The sequence below is a fragment of the Palaemon carinicauda genome, chromosome 5 (genome assembly GCF_036898095.1).
Source record: "Palaemon carinicauda isolate YSFRI2023 chromosome 5, ASM3689809v2, whole genome shotgun sequence".
In the NCBI taxonomy this organism is placed as follows: domain Eukaryota; kingdom Metazoa; phylum Arthropoda; class Malacostraca; order Decapoda; family Palaemonidae; genus Palaemon; species Palaemon carinicauda.
Window position 1 is genome coordinate 107574008 of NC_090729.1, and position 25000 is coordinate 107599007.

The 25000-nt window shown below is 34.8% G+C and overlaps 2 protein-coding genes across 2 annotated transcripts in view; one reads left to right on the plus strand and one right to left on the minus strand.

Moving 5' to 3' along the window:
* stg1 (stargazin-like protein) overlaps positions 1 to 25000 on the plus strand; it is a 118316-nt gene that overhangs the window by 49299 nt on the left and 44017 nt on the right. The gene's annotated exons all lie outside the window — the stretch shown is intronic.
* Positions 24409 to 25000, minus strand: part of LOC137641060 (uncharacterized) — a 21932-nt gene continuing 21340 nt past the window's right edge. Inside the window, exon 8 of the mRNA XM_068373506.1 lies at positions 24409 to 24442. Coding sequence (XP_068229607.1) covers positions 24409 to 24442 — 34 coding nt within the window. The remainder of the gene's footprint in view (positions 24443 to 25000) is intronic.

Consider the following 25000-nt stretch of genomic DNA (forward strand, 5'->3'; position numbering starts at 1 on the left):
CATCTCTTAACTTTATGACCTTCATTAAATGGCTGAAAGACCTCTTCGGTCGTTATTTATATCTTCCCAAGGCAATGAAACAGGAGATATAATTTAAACGTAGACAGCTTCTACGCGCATTATGACACTCAGTGGCCATAGCATAGGCAACAGTATTCAGAAAAATACGAAGTTTTATATATATATATACACACACACACACACATATATATATATATATATATATATATATATATATATATATATATATATATATATGTATGTATGTATGTATATATATATATATATATATATATATATATATACATATATATGTATATATATACATATATATATATATATATATATATATATATATATATATATATATATATATATATATGTATAAATAAATACTGTATATGTATAAGCTTACTGAGGTAGAAGTTTGTTTACTATATATTTTGCCATTATAAAGCTCTCTTCTTCCTTACCTAACTACACACACACACACACACTCTCTCTCTCTCTCTCTCTCTCTCTCTCTCTCTCTCTCTCTCTCTCTCTCTCTCTCTCTCTCTCTCTCTCTCATGCGTAGACACACACGCATTAACATACACAAAAACACACACATACATGTAATGCCATAGTAATTTTCATAACAATTTTAGTCGATTCTAACAATTACTAAAATTCATTGACAATTGTGGGGAAAAAAATCCTCTTACAGCAAAATTCTACAAAACTAAAATCTTTTATTTTTTATTATTTCTGTACCTTTTCCTCTCGAGAGAACTGGTCTCATATTTTCTTCAATTTTACTATACAGAAACATTTTTCTCTACGGGGAACATATATAACAGTACATTTTTGGGGTTACATATATTTTTGCTTAGAAAAAGTATTGTAGGGTAGTTTGATAACCACATAAATACACACAAACACACACACACACACACATATATATATATATATATATATATATATATATATATATATATATATATATATATATATATATATATATACATATGAATCAATAGATTATTTCATTTTCTATCCATAAGAAAAAAAACATAAGATGCCAGGTACTCTTCCAATAATAGAAGAAAGGTTAAATAAAAACAACGCATTAAACGAGACATACTCTTAAAATACTGAACTCTATGACCAAACGACATGTTTTTTTTATTTTTGTGAAATGAACATATGAAGAAGAATATAAAATACAAAATCACAAATAAATATAATGCCAAAATATTTTAAAAAGTGCAACTTTAAAGGTACGCGCTGCGATATCGTTATCGAAGGTGGGCGTAACCACCAGAGTTGCCAGTGTAGCCTTTTTTCCCATTACAAAAAAATCTCAAATTTGGCATTTTTAAAAAAATTGGTTGGCCATTAGTAATATGAAAAGAGGCGGATCTTAAATACTATATTTAGCCTTTTTCTACTAATGGGTTTGCCTTTTAAAGGTTCTGTTGATTAGAAGTTGGCCTTTTCTCATTTAGAAAACATGGCAACCCTGGTAACCACCGATAAAATCCTCTTCTCTAACGCCATGAGAATTGGATATAAGTTCAGTTCCTGATATCAAAGTAAATGGAACCTTTATTTCGTAGTCAATGCTGATTACAAAGCCTGGATATATTGATATATTCTTTGATTTAAATTATTATTATTATTATTATTATTATTATTATTATTATTATTATTATTATTATTATTATTATTATTTCATTATTATTATTATTATTGGAAAAGCAGAATGCTATAAGCCCAGTGGACCCACCAGGGAAAATAACCCAGTGAGGAAAGGAAACTAGGAAAAATAAAATATTTTAAGAATATTAACATCATTAAAAATAATAATTCCGATATAAACTATAAATACTTCAACAAAACAAAAGGAAGAGAAATTAGATAGAATAGAGTTGGAAATATATTTTTTAAAGGTGACATCGGATCTTAAAGGTTGTCATAGAGCGCAAAAGCAGGTGAAGGATTTAAGAAAAAATATGTTATGAATATATGCAAAATAAAGAAAAGAATACTGATAAAAAATACAGAGAAATATATTAGGAAAGAGAATAATAAAATATTTATTGTAAAATAAAATCCCCAAGGACATGTCCTTTATATAAATGTATATAGAACTAAGAAGATTAGCCTCTCTCTCTCTCTCATACGTACGCATATGTATACACATACACACACACACACACACACACACACACACACATATATATATATATATATATATATATATATATATATATATATATATATATATATATGTACACAGTATGTACGTGTATTATACCTAGGGGATGTATAACTCTTGAAACGACAATAATATGCAGTATTTCATGTCCAGATTATCCGTCAAACATCTAAAGTCATATTTGTGAGAACCAAACAGGAGAACAGGAATATCTCTGGGAAGGTTAGTTAATAACCCGTTGGTTGTTTATCGACTTAATACCAGAAACTGTGCCGGTAATCCATATTAATCATTTTACCCGAAGACATAATTAAATCCATTTTAATAACCTGTATGACTGGCCGTAATCTAAAACTAAACCCAGTAATCCTGGATTATCATTCTTTTTATCAGGAATCATAAAAACACTATAGCGTTTATGGAACCCTTTTCCTGAATTAATGCGAGATCCTTGAATTTTTATACTTATTGTGGGTGTAATTATGCCATAAGTACCAACTGCATTAGAGATTATTCAATTTTTTCTGGTAATGGTATATATATTATGCCCATTATGTGTAAGCTGTAGTGTTTTCCACAAACGCACGCACGCACAAACACGCACACGGGTTCATACACATACACACACACACACACACATATATATATATATATATATATATATATATATATATATATATATATATATATATATATATATATATATATTCATATATATAAATATATATATATGTATATATATGTATATATATATATTATGTATATATACACCCATATATATATATATATATATATATATATATATATATATATATATATATATATATATATATATATATATATTCATTTGATATGTAAAACCATCAACTAATCTATATTACTAATTGTATGTTGATATAATTGATATAAATCGTATCTAGCCTTGGGAAATATATAGTGTGATACTATAATTCCACAAATACTATATATTCGAAATATAAAAACCCCTCTAAATGTATATCTTATGCATAGACATATCACTAGTTTCTATTAATTAATTCTAAAGATACTAAACTTATCACATAGTTTGTCTAGAGATAAAAAAAAATAAATTCTTATATTATAATATATATTATTTTGGGAATATTTGGCGTTTGTTGACATCAAACGAAGTGGATATGGTACAAGTTTTGGAAAGATTACAAAAATGAAAATATAAATTTCGGATTGAAATTATTTATTGTTTTTATTTCTAACGTCTATATTTTGAGATTTCAGAAGTGCACAAAGGTAATGTACCAACCGTGTGTCACACGATCGTGAGTAACTTTATTATAGAACACTCGCCTTTATACAAAAACTCAATGCAACAGGAAATTTACTGTTCAACCGACACTTCACCAGTTTACAGTTAACGGTGAGAAAAACATACATGTTACTTCAGGTTCTTTTTAGTGCGAGGGAAGAGCGAAGATACAAGCATAATATATACACAAAATGAAATGTCGTTACTATGTACGATCGTGTGACACACGGTTGGCACAGTAAGCCAGATAGAATTGGCTATGCATCTTTTGGAATGATATTTAAATGAATGAATTAAAACCTTCTTGATTTTATTGTAGTTTCTTCTCAAGTTTTGGTCTGGTGAAGGGAAATAAAGTTGTTTACAACTTAATGTGTCTTTTCGCATCTATGTTAATTTCTACATACATTTTTTGTACTATCATTTCTAAGCTGTTTATTAGGAAAAGATGGTGAATTATATATAATCTCTATTAGGAGCCTTTCACAATTTGGAGATACTTTACCAAACGTAAGGGATCAACTCTAGGATTTGCAATTTCAAGGGCAAATCTCGTAAGTAATACCCAGAAAACAATCTAAGCTACTGAGTCAGCTATTCCCATGTGGCCAAAAGATGGTAAGATGGTTAAAAGCCCCTTTCGCCAACTAAGAAACAGCACTTAAAAGTTTAAAGGCCGCTCATGAATGGCAGAGGCAAGGGACAGTAACATTGCCCTATCAAGGAGGACAATGTCCTAGAGACTGACTGACCATATACATGCATATGCCCAGAACCCCCTCTCCACACAAGCTAGGACCAAGGAGGGCCAGGCAACGGCTGCTGATGACTTAGTAGATAGACCCGTAGGCACCCCCAAACACCCCACCCTCAGCTCACAAAGGTGGTGAGGATGCAGCGACCGAAGGAACTAACGAGTTTGAGCAGGAATCGAACCCCAGTCCGGGGATCACCAGGCAAGGTCGTTACCAAAAGGCCACCACAAGATACAAGAGCTCTCATGACTGGTCCGGACTTTGATTACACTGCAATTATCTGCAGTATCTGAACTCTCCGGTCTATTCTAGTCATGTGAAGATAGGAATTGTAATCTTTACGAGGTTTTCTAAATGATGTATATGAATTGAGTTTTAATCTTTAGCTATATAAAGGAAGATGTTATCCTTTAAAAGATGAAATTTATTTTCGAGCTTTTCCAGTGTATGATAAGCCGGTTTATGTACAAGTTTATGGATGTAATCCATGTAATCCGTATTATTATACTGTATATAATCAATTTAATCAATTAAATGCAAAAATCATCCTGAAGTTTTACTTTTGTTTTAGTCCTTTTACTTAAATAAATCTAAATAGAACCAAAGTTATTGTCACATAAGTATATAAACATTGATAAAATGAAGTCATCTCTATGTGTCTATGTGTTTAGATAACGATTCTTTCAAAGTTTATAAATGGGAAAATGGGAAAATAATAAATGGGAAAGTAATAAAAATTATTTTTAAACAATATTATGATGATGATAGTAATAAAACGGAAATGCAATATTAACCTTTTCGGGATAACATTAATAATTATAAAACCACTCTGAGAGTGCAGACCTCCACCACGGCCGTTTATTTCTCGCAAACAGCTTGTCTTTCCCAGAATCTGTGTGACAACCGTATGTGAACTTTGGAGTTAACGTTAGGGTCAATTAGGTCGACCTCTTCCTTGACCTAAACCTTCGACATAGGACTTTCGAAATTGAATCACTTCCACGTCTCAAAATAAAAATTAACCCCTGGAAGTTTCACTACTCTATGAATAAAATTGTGGCCAGGAAGTTGTTCACAAACAAACAAACAGATAAACGGAAAAAAAATAACCTCCTCCGAAATTCGTTAGCAGAGGTAAATATTAAAAGCTAAAGAAAACTAGAGCACTAATACAGTATCTAAAAATTATTTATTCAGTAACACAGGTGCTGTTGTGTAAAAACCTATATTCTCCCTAAGGATAGAAAAAAATAACGATAAGCTTTGTTAACTCCCAATACACATGTAAAGGGGAAGAAATACGAAAAAATGAGGAAAAAGTTTAGCCGACGGGCAGTAGAGAAAAAAAATCTCTATAAAATAATGTCCTTATTCGGCGACAGACTTTCTGGAAGAAAAATAAAAAACAAAATATCGATTCCTTTAAAGGTGAAGGAGCGACACTTTAATTTCTTTGGGAGGTTTTGTCTGTGTTTGCAAGGTGTAGAAAGAGACATTTTAGGATATTGAATTCGCCAAAGTTTTTGAAATTTTAAGGAAAGTTGGTGCTAAGAAAAACATTTTTGAATCGTCAGTTTTTTTCCAGGAAAATTTGACTCAAACACTTAACGTATATCAACATGAAATTATTTTTACTTAAGCAGCTTCAAGGTTAAAAGTGGTATATACTTTGCCAATAATTAGCCCGTTGGCAACTCGCTGCTACTGACGTCACGAGGTTTTCTAGGAATAATCAGTTGAGATCTTAGTCATAAGAAAAGATGTCTTAAAAGTGGTATATACCAAGTTGAAAAGTTGTGAAATCTCGAGATTAGAGAATTATGTCAAAGGATTAATCGCATGCGAACACAATCATAAAAGATAATACTAGTTAGTTCAGAATTTTTCTCTTTATAAGGGTTTACCACTACTTTAAATATAATATTTCCATGGAAAAATATGGATTACTTTTCTTTTTTTTTTTTACTTTGATATGGTATAGTTCTTTCAACCAGCCTAAAACTTCTGCTTGGAAGACGAGAATCGTTTACTAAACAGACTACCAAATTCCAAAAGTAAATACATGAAAAATATTTGAAAAATAACAAATTGAATAAAACTTCATATATATGAGTGTGTATGTGTGTGAGTGTATGTATGTATGTATATATTTTGGCAATGTTACTTTACGCTTGCCAAAAACATATAATGTCTTACTGGCGTCTAAATATCAAAGACATCTCCAAGGAAAAACTGATCACGATGTATGTATCAAGATAAGATGAAAACTGCATTACGCTTTTCCATTTAATATTTGACGAGTGTTTCGAACTATTTTTTTACGGCAATCTTCGTAAGGACCACATTGGTTGAACGATGTTATTACACTCCAGTATAAAGGTTATATCGGTGAACATTGAAAATAGTTTTTTTCTTTCAAAACTCCGAATTGATTAATACACACACACACACACACACACACACACACATATATATATATATATATATATATATATATATATACTGTGTATGCACAAATATAAATGTTCATATATATATATATATATATATATATATATATATATATATATATATATATATATATATATATATATATATACATACACACACACACACCTCGTCCGCGGGGAGACAACCAGCCTAATTTAAGCATATTAAGCATACACTCACACACACATAAATACGGTTATCTGCTTATTTCATTTTTTTTTTTAATTCAGTGTAAGACCGGTGAGAATTAGAAAAAAAAAGATTCACACTCCTAGCGTATAAAACTCAACACGTGTGGATTTACCATAAAGAGAGAGAGAGAGAGAGAGAGAGAGAGAGAGAGAGAGAGAGAGAGAGAGAGAGAGAGAGAGAGAGAGAGAGAGACTTGCAAATACTTGAAGGATTAGACCTGGTACATAATCAGCCTCTCAAACCTCGAAGATATCTCTTATAATCCCTCTCCTGAAACGGAGCATCTCTTGCGAAGAGCCTCTCCTAGAATTCCTCGACGTCATTCTTCATCAGAGGCGTCCTTGTACCGGAGAGGAAACGAGGAGATGCTCGAGTCCTCTGGCGGTGAAGTAGGGAACACGGCGCCATTGGGTCCTCGAGTACTCCTTTAAAATCCTTCTGTATTCAAGCAATGTGGGTCGATGTCCTTTTATTATTATTATTATTATTATTATTATTATTATTATTATTATTATTAATTGCTAAGCTACAACCCTAAATGGAAAACCGGATGCTATAAAACCAAGGGATCCGACACTGAAAATAGCCTAAAGAGGAAAGGAAATAAATAAACTGCTAGAGAAGTAATAAATTAATAAAATATTGTAAGAACAGTGACAAAATTAAACTAAATATTTCATATAAAAACTGAAAAAAAAAAACAAGAGGAAGATAAATGAAATAGAATAGTATGATCGAGTGTACCCTCAAGCAAGAGATCTCTAATCCAAGACAGTGGACGACCATGGTACAGAGACTATGGCACTACCCAAGACTAGAGAACAATGGTTTGATTTTGGAGTGTCCTTCTCCTAGAAGAGCTGCTTAACACGGCTAAAGAGTCTCTTCTATTCTTGTTCTTCTCTTGAGTAGCCCTTTTTTTTTTTTTTTTTTTTTTTTTGGACTGCGTTTTTTAAAAGTGGGGGGGGGGGGTATATAGTATGCCATGGCAATTGCATGTTATATAGCATCTCAAAGAATTAGTTATCTGTTTTGGGGGGAATAATTTCTTGAAAGGTATTATTCAAACAAGGCTCTTATAATCATCAGAATATTAGCTTGTCTAAAGAAACAATAATCATTGCTGTACAAGAACATCTTGCAGAATATAACTTTAATCTGTTAAGAAAATGTTAACTTGGACGTTTATCATATTAATTAATAATTCTACGATCAACCTCAAAACAAGGCCAGGGATAACGCGAGAACAAAGTTATTACAAAAAGTTCAATTGTACACAAAAATAGAAATAAAAAAAGCTCAACGACTTAGTTTCTTTTTAACAAACAACCAATTATCAAGAAATTTAAATTAGAATATAAGCAAACATTCTATGAAATTTATATATTTCCTTATTTCGTTTCATCACGGGGCTGTTATTCCCTGTTGGAGCCTACTTTCCCGACTAGGATTGTAGCTTAGCTAATAATAATAATAATAATAATAATAATAATAATAATAATAATAATAATAATAATAATAATAATAATAATAATAATATGAAAGTCGAAGACACCTTTCCTTATTCTCTCGGTTTAAAATAACGCCGTTGAAAATAATAATAAAAAAAGAAATTAAGATAAATTTAGCTAAAGATAAGAGGAGACTTACACATGTATATAAAACAGGCAATGAAAGGTGAGATCGATGAAACGTTATCAAAGCAGACATGCCTAGCTATTTTATCTCGCCTTGCCATGAGCATCTATTTCCATTCTAACACCTTTTCTTAAAAGGTTTATGAAACGTTATCAAAGCAGACATACCTATTTTATCTCGGTTTCCTTGCGCATGTATTTCCATTCTGACAATCTTTCTTAAAAACTATCTAAAAATTTGTTTTTATATATTAAAGACTGCCATTCAATAGCATTCATTCTATATTCGAAAAGGGTTATACGGTATTTGATGACAGTACGTCTTTTCCTACAGGTTGGTTTTTAAGATAAAACTATACAATAAGTCTAATTAATTTCCGGTTGGAAAATGCTCCTTGTCATTTCGTTTCCTTCTTCATAACAGACGTAAAATAAATTGTCCAAATTCACCTTTCTCTTTCCTCCAAAATCTTTCTCGTTAACGTTACCCTTTTATATCCATCCCTCCTCTGACATTGACACATTTAGTGATATGGTCCTTTTCATAACTTTTCTCCATTAACGTCATTTTGAAATCAGTTTCTGGCTTTTCAATCTATATATTCTTCGTCTTCTATTTATATTTTTGCTTATACAGGACTTTCATTCCTCTGGCATTTGTCTCTTACTGTTCATTATTTCGTAGGTAATTCATATTGAAGTCCCATTTTTTAGCATTTCTACATACATTTAATTATATTATTTTGAATATCTATTAAAATTTAGGTCATTCAAGTACTTGATATTTATTCTAAATTTACATTTCCCCTTATTTCCACGTAAAAAGAAAATACAATTATTTGCCCAGAAACCATGTTATATATAATAAAAAGAAAGGAATAAAAAACTGTTGGCTGAAAGATGAGGGGAGGCGTTAGATCAGAAGGCCATTAATGTCCGTTTAAGGCAGAAGAGAGTATTTAGGAGGTGGGTCCTCAGGCTTCTTACGACCATAATAAGGATTGGATCCTTTAAGTCGTATCCAAAGGGTGTTGCTTCCGGTAATAATCGAATACAAGATAAAAACTGCATCTACTGTTCATTTTCTCATTTGTGGTGGGCTATTGGTAATGACCTCGCCTGGTGATCGCCAGACTGGGGTTCGAGTCATGCTCAAACTCGTTAGTTCCTTTGATCGCTGCAAGCTTAACATTCTTGTGAGCTAAGAATGGGAGTTTGGGGAGCCCATAGGTCTACCTGCTGAGTCATCAGCAGCCATTGCTTGGCCCTCCTTGGTCCAGCTTGGGTAGAGAGGGGCTTGGGCGCTGATTATATGTATATATGGTCAGTTTCTAGTGCATTGTCTTGCTTGCTAGGGCAATGACACTGCCCCTTGCTTGAGCCCCTGCCATGCATGAGTGACCATTAAACCTTTAAAATAACTCAATTAGGAGGACTTAATGTTAAAACCATCAAGCAGTTAAAAGAGGAATGAGAGAAAAGGCAAGGAAAGGGTCATGGGCAACATGGAGTGTCATTGATCCCATTCTGTAAAAGAGAGGAGGTGTTGGGTGAAGCAATGTAGATCTGATAGGAACATTTCAAAACTGGAACTGGTGAGACAAACGTAAATCTTAAAGGTTTAAAACGTCCATCACGAATGGCAGAGGCAAAGTACAGTGACATCGCCCTAGTAAGCAGGACAATGCCCTAGAGACCTATCCTACATACAATGATCAGCGTCCAAGCCTCCTCTCCATCCAAGGTGAGACTAGCGACGGCCAGGCATTGGCTGCTGATGACTCATCAGATAGACCTATGGGCTCCCCAAAAACCTCCAACCTTAGCTCACAGGATGGTGAGATTGCAGCCACTAAAGGAACTAACGAGTTAAAGTGTAAATCGAACCATAGCTTGGCGATCACAAGTCAGGGACGTTACCAAAAAGGCCACCACAACCCTTACATAAACAAAAAAAAAAAAAAAGAGAAAAAGTAAATTTGATTAATACAAATTTAGTATTTATTGCTATGAGATCTCATTCAAACAATACCACTGTAAACCGAGCAGCCATGAAGTTGATAGACTAAAGGTTCAATTCGATAGCTTTGAAATATCTATCGATATTGATAAGGAAAATTTATTGGAAGATATCAGATCTCTCGGACGCATTGACCTTGACAGCTACTGGTTTCCAATTTAGATTCCTCGTCAAAATTAAAGATGAAAGATGAAGAAAGACCACATCGAGTGGAAACCGCAAGACGATTCGAACGCGATGGGAGATATTTAAAGTTGAATTATCGGCGAATCCTTTAATAGTGGTGGATGTGTTCGCCGATGTGGTAACGTCCCTGACTGGTGAACGCCAGACTGGGGTTCGAGTCCCGCTCCAACTCATTAGTTCCTTTGAACGCTGCAACCTCACCAACTTTGTGAGTTAAAGATGGTGGTTTTGCAGCGATCAAAGGAACTAACGATTTTAGCTTTTAGGTCTATCTGCTGACCACCTATTGCCTGTCCCTCCTTGGTCTTAGCTTAGATGGAGAGGGGCCTTGGGTGCTGATCATACCTATATATGGTCAGTCTGTAGGATATTGTCCTGCTTGTTAGGGCAATGTCACTGTCCCTTGCCTCTGCCATTCATGAGCAGCTTTTAAACCTTTAAAGCTTTAAAGTGGGTTATGCCAATAATAAAAAGGAGGAATGTAATACCTAACAGAATATACCATTAAAAAAAAACCACTTAAGATGGTTAATAGTACTAGAAAAATAGATCGAATTAAGTTTGCTCAGCCGGATAAACCCACAAGAATGTAATTTGTTTGACAAGTATCTACTATTTGCCCGAAAACCAATTTCTAAGACGGCCAATCGCTATGAGATATAGTCACAACATATCCGCTCGATTCGATAAGTCTAAATTCTATTATATATAGAGAAGCTCTTAGCATCCTATCATCCAGACCATGAAATTTAAATAGAATGTTTCCTCGACAGCTCTTTCGAATTTCCATTTCAACGTGTTCATGTTGCAACAGACATCCGAGGAAATATCCTGCCGAGACTAAATGGAATGGAGACATCCAGCACAAAGGGGTAACTTCATTTTTATCCGTTTAATGGTTAAGGCAAAATTGGAAGGTTTTCCGGCTGTATTTTTTTTTCCATACTTTCAACTGCTTTAATGCAATTGGTTTGGGGAAACCCTCGTTTTTAAACTTCATTTTATCCTTTTAATGGTTAAAGCAAAATTGGAAGGTTTTCCCGGTGATTTTCTTTCATACTTTAAACTGTTTTGAATGCAATTCGTTTGGGGAAACCCTCATTTTTTAAATTTTTGACTTTTTAGAAATCGAAAATATATGGGTTGTCCTGGTGTATTTTTTTAGTACTTTAAACTGTTTTAATGCAATTTATTTGGGGAAACCCTCATTTTAGAACTTTATTTTAAGGCAAAATTGGAAGGTTTCCTGGTGTATTTTTTTCATACTTTCAACTGCTTTAATGCAATTGATTTGGGGAAACCCTCATTTCTAAAATTTTGGGCTTTTTAGAATTCCAAAAGATATGGGTTACCCAGGTGTATTTTGTATACTTTAAACAGATTTAATACAATTGATTTTGAGAAACCCTCATTCTTAAAATTTTGGACTTTTTGGAATTCCAAAAGAATTGGGTTGTCCTAAATGTATTTTTTATACTTTGATTTTTCTTAATACAATTGATTTGGGAAAACCCTCATTTTCAAAATTTAGGACTTTTTAGAATTCCAAAATATATGGGTTAACATTTTAGAATTCCAAAAGATATGGGTTAACATTTTAGAATTCCAAAAGATATGGGTTAACATTTTAGAATTCCAAAATATATGGGTTAACAATTTAGAATTCCAAAAGATATGGGTTGTCCTGGCATAATTTCTGTATACTTTAAACTGTTTTAATGCAATTGGTTTGGGAAAACCCTCATTTTTAAAACTTTAGACTTTTTAGCATTCCAAATGATATGACTGAAAAACTATATTTTGAAAAGGAAACAAACACAGGAACGCCACATAACCTAAGGCGGTTGAAAAAAGAAAAGAAAAAAAAAAGTAAAAAACGAATAACGAAAAAAAGTGATAAAGGCCAAAAACTGGGAAAGAAATCGGAATAGTACATTAAATTCCGAAAACACTAAGGGTGTGAAGGCAATGAATTTAACCATATATTACAAAAATATCTACCATGGCAATGAATACATTCCAATTATAACGACTAAAATCTCTACAATAACTCTATGAAAACCAAATAATTTCCATAAATCCAACTTTATATATCAGATGTCAAATGAAATAGCCTGTAAATTATGAAACGTGAAAATAGGTGTAACCCGAAAAAAAAAATGAAAATGTCTGGATTTTGATAGTGTGAAATTGGAGAACGTACACAGGGAAACAAAGCAAGTATAGAGAGGTAACACGTTTGAACAAACTAACTATAAAGGATACATGATTATGTAAAAAGATATCCATAGCATAAGAAACCATAGTATATTAAATAAGCATAAATTATAACGCTTATTGCGTTGTTTTACAAATATATCAATTAGACACCTAATAAAAGAGCGAAAGGTTGTAACCATTATTGTGCTAGGGAACCTAATAATAAAATATAATCTTGATAAAGGTAAAAAAATTAATAGAATTATCTGCAGTGTATTGAATTTACACGAAATCGCAGTACAGTATAATTTATTCAGAGATGAGATGGTTGATGGTAAACTATAGGTGAAATTGATACATTTTGATAAATAAATCGTTAGCTAAAGAAAACAGAGAAAAATAAATTTTTGAGAAAAAATTGCGACAGAAAAAGAAAAGATCCCAGTCCCACACGTCTTTTGAAACTACATGAGCACTCGGAAGACCACAGACCTCCACCATGGCATGTTATTTCTAGGCCTTGACCATGACCTTTGACATAAGACTCAAAATTTAATCACTTCCACGTCTTGACATAACAATTACGGTCATTCCTGAAAATTTTAGTACTCTATGAGTAAAATTGTGACCTCAGCCATGGTAGCTTATTTCTCGTCCTTGACCTTTGACCTAGGACATTCATCACAACAATTAATCCGTGAATATTTCACTACTCTATGAGCAAAATTGTGGCCAGCAAGTTATTCACATACAAAGAAACGGACAAACAGGGATGAAAAAATAACCTCCTTCCCACTTCATTGGCGGAGGTAATAATATTTAACAGTCACTGATAATTGTTTTTCGGACTTGACGTGGATTTCCATACCCTCAAATATGAACCAAGTTTAACGTTTCTGTGACAACGGTGTCTAAAAGTATGGCTGATTACGCGAATTGGACAATTTGGTTGACCGTGACCTTGACCTTTGACCTTGACCTTGATTTTTTTCTAGATTTTTACATAACAGTTAATCGGTGCAAGTTTCATTATTCTCGCTTAAAATTGTTGCCGGAAAGCTGTTCACAAACAAACAAACAGACACACAAAATAAAAGGGTGGAAACAACCTCCTTCGATACATTTATGTCTGTATGAAATATGAGACTGAATGCAACCCTGACATAATCTCTTGATCGATCACCAATCGGCATGTGGGGCCTTTCTTAAATTCTGCCACTGACAGCTCATTAAATGAAAAATCCTCTTGGGCTGCAAATTCCAAGAGGCTTCGAGTCTTCATATTAATCATCGTTTTTTATCAAAGAACTCCCGCTCTGAAGAGACCATTTTCACAGCTTCTGGTGTGAAAACGCGTCCTACTGCAAGCATAGTATTCTACTCTCTCTCTCTCTCTCTCTCTCTCTCTCTCTCTCTCTCTCTCTCTCTCTTAGTTCCTTTATCGTCTGCAACCTTACCATACTTGTGAGATAAGGATGGAGGGTTTGGGATGAGCCTATGGGTCTACCTGCAGAGTCATCAGCAGCCACTGTCGGGGCTCCCTGGTCCTAGCTTGGGTGAAGAGAGGGCTTGGGGGGGCCTATGGATCTACCTGCTGAGTCATCAGCAGCCATTGTCCGGCCATCCCTGGACCTAGCTTGGGTGGAAGAGGGTGCTTCGGTGCTGATAATATGTATATACGGTCAGTCTCTTGGGCATTGTCCTGCTTGCTAGGCTAATGTCCCTTGTCTCTGCCATTCATGACCGGCTTTTGAAACCTTCAAACGATTGGCTTTACTACATATATCAGAAACCAACTGAGACGTGGAAGATCATTTGATATGACAATCAACGAGAAGTTCTTGTGTATAGGAAGGAAATTTCCGATAATAGTGATAAAGGTATTCTTTTTAATTATAATTATATTACCAACTAGAGGGGCACGCAGTAGAGCACATACCTCCGCGCGGTAGCTTATTTATCGACCTTTTGCTCGACCTTGACCATGACCTTTGACCTTGATATATATTAATTAGCGTAGATTTTCATACACTCAAATATGAACAAAGTTTAAAGTCTCTGTGACAGCGATGTCTAAACTTATGGCTGATTACTTGAATTGAACATTTTGCTTGACCGTGACCTTGACCTTCCAAAATTTTATCATTTCCAGCTTTTTATATAACAGTTAATCCCTGCAAGTTTCATTACTCTACGATTAAAATAGTGGCCAGAAAGCTGTTCACAAACACACACACACATACACAAACACACACACACAAACAGGGGGTGAAACATAACTCCTTTCAACTTCGTTGGCGGAGGTAATAAGATATGACCCTTTAATCCAGATAGTTAAAAGGACGGAAGCGTGATTTCACATTTAAGTTAAGAAAGATAAAGAATCCTTTCAACTACGACACAATTCATCATTGAACTTTTTCTTTCTTTTTTTCGAAAACGACGCGAACAATGAAAATATCAAAGTTGCACCTTTTTCTGTTATTAATTCTCCTAATTCTTTCACGTCTCCGGTAAAAGATTCCGAGCGCCAGCGCTTGTCAACTACAGCTAAGAATAGAACATATGTTGGTTTTTTGGTGGAAATGAAACCATATATTCCTGGAAAAAAATATAACAAGAGAGCGGCAAGATAAAAATAGATTGGAGAATAGTTTCTACAGAATACCATTACCTGTCAGCAGTGTCAGCTTCCTCAAAAGAAAACTGACAATGATCACGTTGAAACGACGCAATTTACGTTGGCTGTTATTTAATCTGAAAGGACTGACAGCGCGGCCATTAAACAGCAGAGTGCAGATGTGGAAAACCAAGCTTCTGAAATATTTAATAAAAGTTAGAAGAGTTGGATAGCAAAAATGAAGAACGGAAGTGGGAACCAAGTTGAAAGGCAGTTGGAAAATTCTATAAAGGATATATTTATTCAATGAAAGGAACAAATACCTGATATACAGATACTTCAGTATTTCATATAATAAATATACAATTCCATATTTCATATATATCACACCTCACTAAACCCATCTAAAATCTAAATGAATTACAAACGAGAAAGTTATCCTTGCTCTATCTCAACTAGTGGTTTATCTTGACTGATATGGTAATGTCCCTGAATGGTGAATGCCAGACTGGGGTTAGAGTCCCACTCAAACTCGTTAGTTCCATTAGTCGCTGCAACCTCACTATTCCTTGTGAGCTAAGGATGAGGGGGACCCTATAGGTTGAAGTGGCTATCCTGGAGGGTATTTAGCCTTGCATGGTGTATCGGCTCCTCCATGTTGACCAGTTTTTCCGACTTTTTACTATAGTCTATGGGTATCATCAATCACTTTGTTTTTAATTCTGTACGTATTGTTTTTGTTATAATTCTTGTTAATCTAGTTTTTAAGTATGCTGTCTCTTTTTTATTTCTATTAATTCTTATGCTGTCTGGAGACATTGAGCGAAATCCGGGACCAGTACGTCCTAGATTTCGTCAATGTCGTCTTCTGTATTGCAATATTCGTGGTCTTCATGCAAATATCCAAGACCTTACAGTTGCGTCCAGACAGTATGATATTCTTTTGTGCTCAGAAACTTTGGTTTCTAATATGAGGCACTCATCTGAGCTCCTTATAACTGGTTTTAAGAAACCAATAATGTTGAAACGTGATGCCATCCCTAGGGCCAGGGGAATGGCGGTGTATATTAGGACCGAGTACCCTGCTTCTCATAAGTCCTGCTATCAATGTGGATGTCATGAGATCCAGGTAATAAAAGTTTGTGGCAGGCATAACAACTTTTATTTGTGTTCGATCTACCGGAATCCAGACTTAGATGATTCTATCTTCGATTGTCTTCTTACCATTATGGCTAAGATACAAGAAGATGATAGAAAGGCTTCTTTTGTCTTTGTTGGTGATTTTAATGCTCACCATAGGGAGCGGTTAAGTTCTATCTCTCCTACCGATCGCCATGGCTTAAGAGCTTTAGACTTTGCCTCTGAATCAGGCTGTGAGCAAATCATAAATGAAGCTACTCACAGGTCTGGTAATTGCTTGGACCTCGTATACACTGACTCCCCTGGCGTTATAACTAGTAAGGTTGGTTCTCCAGTCGGGACATCTGATCATGCCTTGATTTCATTATTAGTGAAGACTGAGCAGCCTGTCCCTGATATATCATATTCTTGTAAAATTTATATGAAATCCCAAGCAGACTGGAATGGGATTTTACATGATCTTTTGTGCTTGAATTGGTCACAATTATATAATAGTGTAGATCCTGTTGTCCCTTTGAATGAGAATCTAGTCAACATAATTGATAGGCGTATCCCTTCTCGTGTGCTAAGGTACCGAGTGAAGGACAAACCGTGGTTCAATGACGATTGCAGACGTGCTTATTTGGAGAAACAGGAGGCCTATCATCTTTGGAAGGGGAACAGATCAGATTTGACCTGGAACAACTATACTCAGCTTCGAGCTTTTGCTCAGAGAGTTTATGCCTCAACTGAAAAGGAGTACAATTTAACTATAAAAGAAACACTTTCTGGTACAACTCAGGAACATAAATGGTGGTCTACCCTTAAATCTGCACTCTTTGGTGTAGATGCAACAGTTCCTCCTTTACTTAAACCAGATGGCTCAGTCACTCACTGTCCAAAGGAAAAGGCAACCCTTTTGGCTGATGTTTTTGACAGTAAACAGAGTAATGAAAAACTTGAACTTCCTCTTTCCTGTTTTCCTGAGGCTAAACTAACTAGTTTAGCTTTTCGATCTCGTGAGATTAAAGCTCTGTTGATGGACCTTGATGCTTATGGAGGTGTAGACCCAAATGGTATTTTTCCTTTGTTTTTTATAAAGACAGCAGATTTCTTAGCTCCAAAGTTATCTGTTATTTTGCGCAAGTTAGCAAGAAGAGGAGCTTTTAGCACTAGTTGGAGAATTGGTAATGTTACTCCTCTATGTAAATGTGTTTGTGGTAGCTCAAGTCTCACTGATTACCGCCCAATTTCCATAACTCCCATATTATCTAAAGTTTTTGAACGTCTTCTGGCAAAACGTCTTAATAGGTTTGCTGAAGGTAATCATCTACTCCCTAGTTTGCAATTTGGTTTTCGTAAAGGCCTTGGAGCATGTGATGCCCTTCTTACAATCTCCAATGCTGTACAGAAATCCCTTGATTGTGGTCGGGAAGTTCGTATGATTGGCCTTGATTTTAGTGCTGCCTTTGACCGTGTTAATCATGAGGCCCTTGTTTTCAAACTGAAACAGTTGGGAGTGGGTGGGTTGTTTCTTAGCATTATTATTAATTTTTTAAGTAATAGATCTCAAAGAGTTGTTGTTGATGGGCACCATAGTGATTATAGGAACGTGATATCCGGTGTTCCACAGGGTAGTGTTCTTGGCCCATTACTTTTCATACTATATACACATGACATGTGCTTTGGCCTAGAAAACAAACTTGTTGCATATGCTGATGATGCTACTCTCTTTGCATCAATTCCATCCCCTGAATGTAGATCTGGGGTTGGTGAATCCCTTAATAGAGATTTAGCTAGAATTAGTGCATGGTGCAAATTATGGGGTATGAAGTTGAATCCTAACAAAACTCAAAGTATGATTGTAAGTAGATCAAGGACGGTGGCTCCTCAACATCCGGATCTCAGTATTGATAATGTTTCTTTAAATATGTATGACTCTTTCAAAATTTTAGGTGTGATTCTCGACAGTAAATTTACTTTTGAGAAACATATAAGGTCTCTGTCTTCTTCAATTGCACAAAAAATAGGCTTATTGAGAAAGTCTTTCAAGATTTTTGGTGATCAATCTATTCTGAAGAAGTGTTTTAATTCTTTCATTCTACCTTGTTTTGAGTATTGTTCTCCTGTTTGGTCTTCAGCTGCTGATTCTCATCTTAATTTGTTGGACAGAAACTTACGGTCTATTAAATTTCTTATTCCTGATCTAGATATTAATCTCTGGCACCGTCGTTTAATTAGTTCATTATGCATGTTGCATAAGATTTTTCATAACTCTGACCATCCTTTACATTCAGATCTCCCTGGACAATTCTATCCTGTTCGTAATACTAGGCAGGCAGTTAATTCTAATAGCCAGGCCTTCTCCATCACGAGGCTCAATACTACGCAGTACTCCAGAAGTTTTATTCCAGCTGTTACCAAGTTGTGGAATGATCTTCCTAATCGGGTGGTTGAATCAGTAGAACTTCAAAAGTTCAAAGTTGGAGCAAATGCTTTTTTGTTGACCAGGCGGACATGAGTCTTTTTATAGTTTATTTATGACATATTTGTTTTTGATGCTGTTAATAGTTTATATATGACATGTCTGTTTTGACGTTGTTACTGTTTTTAGAATGCTTTATTGTTAATTTGTTCTCTTCATTTATTTATTTCCTTATTTCCTTTCCTCACTGGGCTATTTTTCCCTGTTGGAGCCCCTGGGCTTATAGCATCTTGCTTTTCCAACTAGGGTTGTAGCTTGGATAGTAATAATAATAATAATAATCTGGTGAGTCATTGGCAGCCACTGACTGGCTCTCCTTGCTCCTAGCTTGGCTGGAGAAGGGGTTGGAGTCTGATCATATATATATATATATATATATATATATATATATATATATATATATATATATATATATGTATATATATATATACATATATATATATATATATATATATATATATATATATATATATATATATATACTGTATATATACATATATATATATATATATATATATATATATATATATCTATATCTATATATATATATATATATATATATATATATATATATATATATATATATATATATATATATATATATATATATATATATATATATATATATATGTATGTATATATATATATATATATATATATATATATATACATATATAAATATATATATATATATATATATATATATATATATATATATATATATATATATATGTATAGTCAGTCTCTGAGGTATTGTCCTGCTTGATAGGGCAATGTTACTGTGTCCTGCCTTTGCCATTCATGATTAGCCTTTAAACCTTTTATTTTTCATCTATTTATGATAAATATGCCTCTGTATAAACAACATCAATAAGAAGACATATTATTTTCATAATTTTCTTTAGAAACTGTCCCCGCTTGGTTTTATCATCTGAAATTTATAGGGCACCCAGGTTCTCCCAATTTTCTTGTGGCCAATTTACATAATTTTCAATAAAGGCTCACAAATTATCTAGTTAATAATAAACTTATTTGTGAATGAGAAATTATTCTCCCACCCACCTAGAAGAAAATCGTCAGCAATCCAATAAATTACCAAAACGAACAGCAAACATTAGGGCCAAACATATACATTATATCATCATCTCCTCCTACGCCTATTGACGCAGAGGGCCTCGGTTAGATTTCGCCACTCGTCTCTATCTTGAGCTTTTAAATCAATACTTCACCATTCATCATCTACTTCACGCTTCATAGTCCTCAGCTGTGTAGGCCTGGGTCTTCCAACTCTTCTAGTGCCTTGTGGAATCCAGTTTAAACGTTTAAACACTATATAACTAGCAAATAATTCCTAAGGAAAGTATGATCTTTATTAATACTGTACATTAAGTACCATCAATCGAAGAATGAATGCAGTTATTATTACCATTATTATTATTATATTATTATTATCATTATTATTATTACTATTATGACGATGATGATGATGATGTTGATGATGATGATGAGGAATATTATTATTATTATTATTATTATTATTATTATTATTATCATTATTATTATCATGATGATGATGATGATGATGACGATGATGATGATAATTATGATGATGATTATTATCATTATTATAATTATTATTATTACTTCCTCAGCTATACCCCTACAGACGATCAAGATCCTTCATATCTCTTTGATTTTAGAATCTGAATGATGAAAATGATTACGATTGCCCAAATTAGTCCTCATCTCATACCTTTAACTTCTCTCGTCAGGCTAAATATAACCACTAATGAGCAATTATATTTCTGTGCGTCTTATCAGAGTCGAAGAAATTATGGCGACATAAACATAAAAACAAATCCTCTTTCTTACTTGAAAGAATTATATTCCTTGTCTTTAACTGCTCCATATAGACTAATAGGACACACTAGAAATTAGAACGGCCAATCGGTACAGCGCATACCTTCGCCTATATCATGTTGTATATTATAAGATCAGCAATTGAATTATGCACGTTTGGCACTAGTTTCATGTAAATCAGATAAAAAATGGCCACGATATGTCAATCAGACGTTTTTGCCCACTATACAGCAAAAAGACGTTTTTTACCTTGACCTTTGACCCAATCACTCTCAAATCGTACGATAGGCAATTGAATTATACACATTTGGCACTAGTTTCATGTAAATCACATAAAAATTGGCCACGATATGGCAATAAGACGTTTTTGCCCACTAAAGACGATTTTTACCTTGACCTTGACCATTACCCAACCACTCTCAAATCATAAATTCGGCAAGTGAATTATGCACATTTGACACTATTTTCATGGAAATCGGATACAAATTGGCCACAATATGGTAAAAAGACGTTTATGACCACTCTATGGCAAAAAAGACATTTTTTACCTTAACCTTGACCTTTGACCTAATCACTCTCAAATCATAAGATAGGCAATTGAATCATGCACATTTTCACATTATTTTTTTCTGAAAATCGGATAGAAATTTACTACGGTATAGCAAAAAGACATGTTTGACCTTTTCGTTACCTTGACCTTGAACTTAAACCAAATCACTCCCAAAATCTACTCAAATTATCCCTAGATCATGGGCAAGCATCCTATCCATATTGATGAAATTCGGTCGAATAGTTTTTGAATTATGCGAATCACAAAGGCACAGACATACAATAAAAATGAATACACGCCTATCAACACCATCTTCGACGCAACGAAGTTGGCGAATGCGAACATGGCCTATGAATTATTAATTTTTCAATAAACATAAAACGCACATTCCAAAAAATATACAAAAACTTTCAAAATAGTGGCGCAGTATGATTTTTACCAATATAAAAAAATCCTTTCATCGATAATATTTAAGAATTTTACCATAAAATAGCAAGGTTTTTGCAACTAAATTTACAGTTTACACAAGAAAATTCTTAGTTTTAGGAAAATGGATACCAGGGCGATAACGTAGAAAACCATATGGGCGATTTAGCATCAAAATATTAAAATAAGTGATGTCATCTAATTGTTAAACACTATGGGAATATCTGCTAAAACATAAGCTATATGTCTAACACATAAAAAGAGTAAAGGCAACTTTTCGAAAATAGTGGAGAGGGTAACTTAAAAATAATAGGGGAAAAGTACAGAATGATACAAGCATCGAATTTGGCACAACAATTCTTCTGATTATCAACCTCCGGGCACATGATATTTTGGAATTTTCCAAGATGGCAGGCAGGTTTTCAAAATGGCTTCTTGTGCATACATGATTATCTAAAAATTGAAATTGGATTGATAAATGACGTTCGAATACGTATCTCAATCACTCACAGTCTACATAAGAATATTTAAAGCGAGTCTTTATAAAGTTGGATACATAAATTTCTGCCTAGACATATCTAAGAGGGCTGTCATATAAAAAATGTCCGTAAAAAAAATTGGCGCTTGAGTTCACATACGAGGTAAAAGGTCAGGTAATACATGGATTCGGGGTAACTTCAGCTTGAATCAATTAAGCTCCATTTAATCCATTTCCCTCCATATTTAAGAAAAAAGGACAATTAGCTCAACGTAGCAGTGTAATAGTATCAGTGCACTACCAAGCCGCACTGGTTGACAATATAGCTGTGAGACTCAGCATGAGGTTCAGTGCTACCTAGTGATAGATATTTGTCATTAGTTTCCAAAATATCATTTAACTAAGCGCAGTTCAAAGTTATACAACCACACCTGAATTGACAAGACGTGTCAGCATGGGAGAGCCGAGCCAATGAAGTTGAGGCATTAGTCTTCTAGAAGGTGTAAAGATCACGAGGGAATTGACTGGACGTGTCAGCATGGGAGAGCCGAGCCGATGAAGTTGAGGCTTTAGTCTTCTAGAAGGTGTAAAGATCACGAGGGAATTGACAGGACGTGTCAGCATGGGAGAGCCGAGCCGATGAAGTTGAGGCATTAGTCTTCTAGAAGGTGTAAAGATCACGAGGGAATTGACAGGACGTGTCAGCATGGGAGAGCCGAGCCGATGAAGTTGAGGCTTTAGTCTTCTAGAAGGTGTAAAGATCACGAGGGAATTGACAGAACGTGTCAGCATGGGAGAGCCGAGCCGATGAAGTTGAGGCATTAGTCTTCTAGAAGGTGTAAAGATCACGAGGGAATTGACAGGACGTGTCAGCATGGGAGAGCCGAGCCGATGAAGTTGAGGCATTAGTCTTCTAGAAGGTGTAAAGATCACGAGGGAATTGACAGGACGTGTCAGCATGGGAGAGCCGAGCCGATGAAGTTGAGGCTTTAGTCTTCTAGAAGGTGTAAAGATCACGAGGGAATTGACAGGACGTGTCAGCATGGGAGAGCCGAGCCGATGAAGTTGAGGCTTTAGTCTTCTAGAAGGTGTAAAGATCACGAGGGAATTGACAGGACGTGTCAGCATGGGAGAGCCGAGCCGATGAAGTTGAGGCTTTAGTCTTCTAGAAGGTGTAAAGATCACGAGGGAATTGACAGGACGTGTCAGCATGGGAGAGCCGAGCCGATGAAGTTGAGGCTTTAGTCTTCTAGAAGGTGTAAAGATCACGAGGGAATTGACAGGACGTGTCAGCATGGGAGAGCCGAGCCGATGAAGTTGAGGCTTTAGTCTTCTAGAAGGTGTAAAGATCACGAGGGAATTGACAGGACGTGTCAGCATGGGAGAGCCGAGCCGATGAAGTTGAGGCTTTAGTCTTCTAGAAGGTGTAAAGATCACGAGGGAATTGACAGGACGTGTCAGCATGGGAGAGCCGAGCCGATGAAGTTGAGGCTTTAGTCTTCTAGAAGGTGTAAAGATCACGAGGGAATTGACAGGACGTGTCAGCATGGGAGAGCCGAGCCGATGAAGTTGAGGCTTTAGTCTTCTAGAAGGTGTAAAGATCACGAGGGAATTGACAGGACGTGTCAGCATGGGAGAGCCGAGCCGATGAAGTTGAGGCTTTAGTCTTCTAGAAGGTGTAAAGATCACGAGGGAATTGACAGGACGTATCAGCATGGGAGAGCCGAGCCGATGAAGTTGAGGCTTTAGTCTTCTAGAAGGTGTACAGATCACAAAGGAATTGACAGGACGTGTCGGCACGGGAAACCCAAGCCAATGAAGTTGGGGCTTTAGACTTCTAGAACATGTACAGATAACATGGGAATTGAATAGCATTGGATGAACGATCGGGACAGGGGTAGGATTATGACATATCGGAACCTAGTTGTATATCATATCTGAAAGTACATATACAGTATGTTATATTGGTGGCAAAAGGATAAACCCTCGACCTAGAGAACAAAAGCAATGGTAGCCCAGTCTTGAAAATAGACAGCTTTCCTGAAGGGAGCCAAGAGGACAAACGTGAAGTACTAGTGGATGCATCTAGTACTGTCTTTGTTACCCTTGCTTCAAACATTTCTGAAATTTATGTTACATGCAATGTCTATACCATTTCACCCCCAAAAGGATTGATATTTTTATCATTATCATTACTAGCTATGCAACAACCCTAGTTGGAAAAGCAAGATGCTATAAGCCCAAAGGCTCCAACAAAGAAAAATAGCCCAGTGAGGAAAGGAAATAAGGAAATAAACAAACGACCTGAGAAATAATGAAGAATTAAAATAGAATAATTTAAAAACAGTAACAACATCAAAACACATATTTCACAAATAAACTATAAAAAGACTTATGTCAGCCTGTTCAACATAAAAACATTTGCTGCAAGTTTGAACTTTTGAGGTTCTATCGATTCAACTACCCGATTAGGAAGATCATTCCACAACTTGATC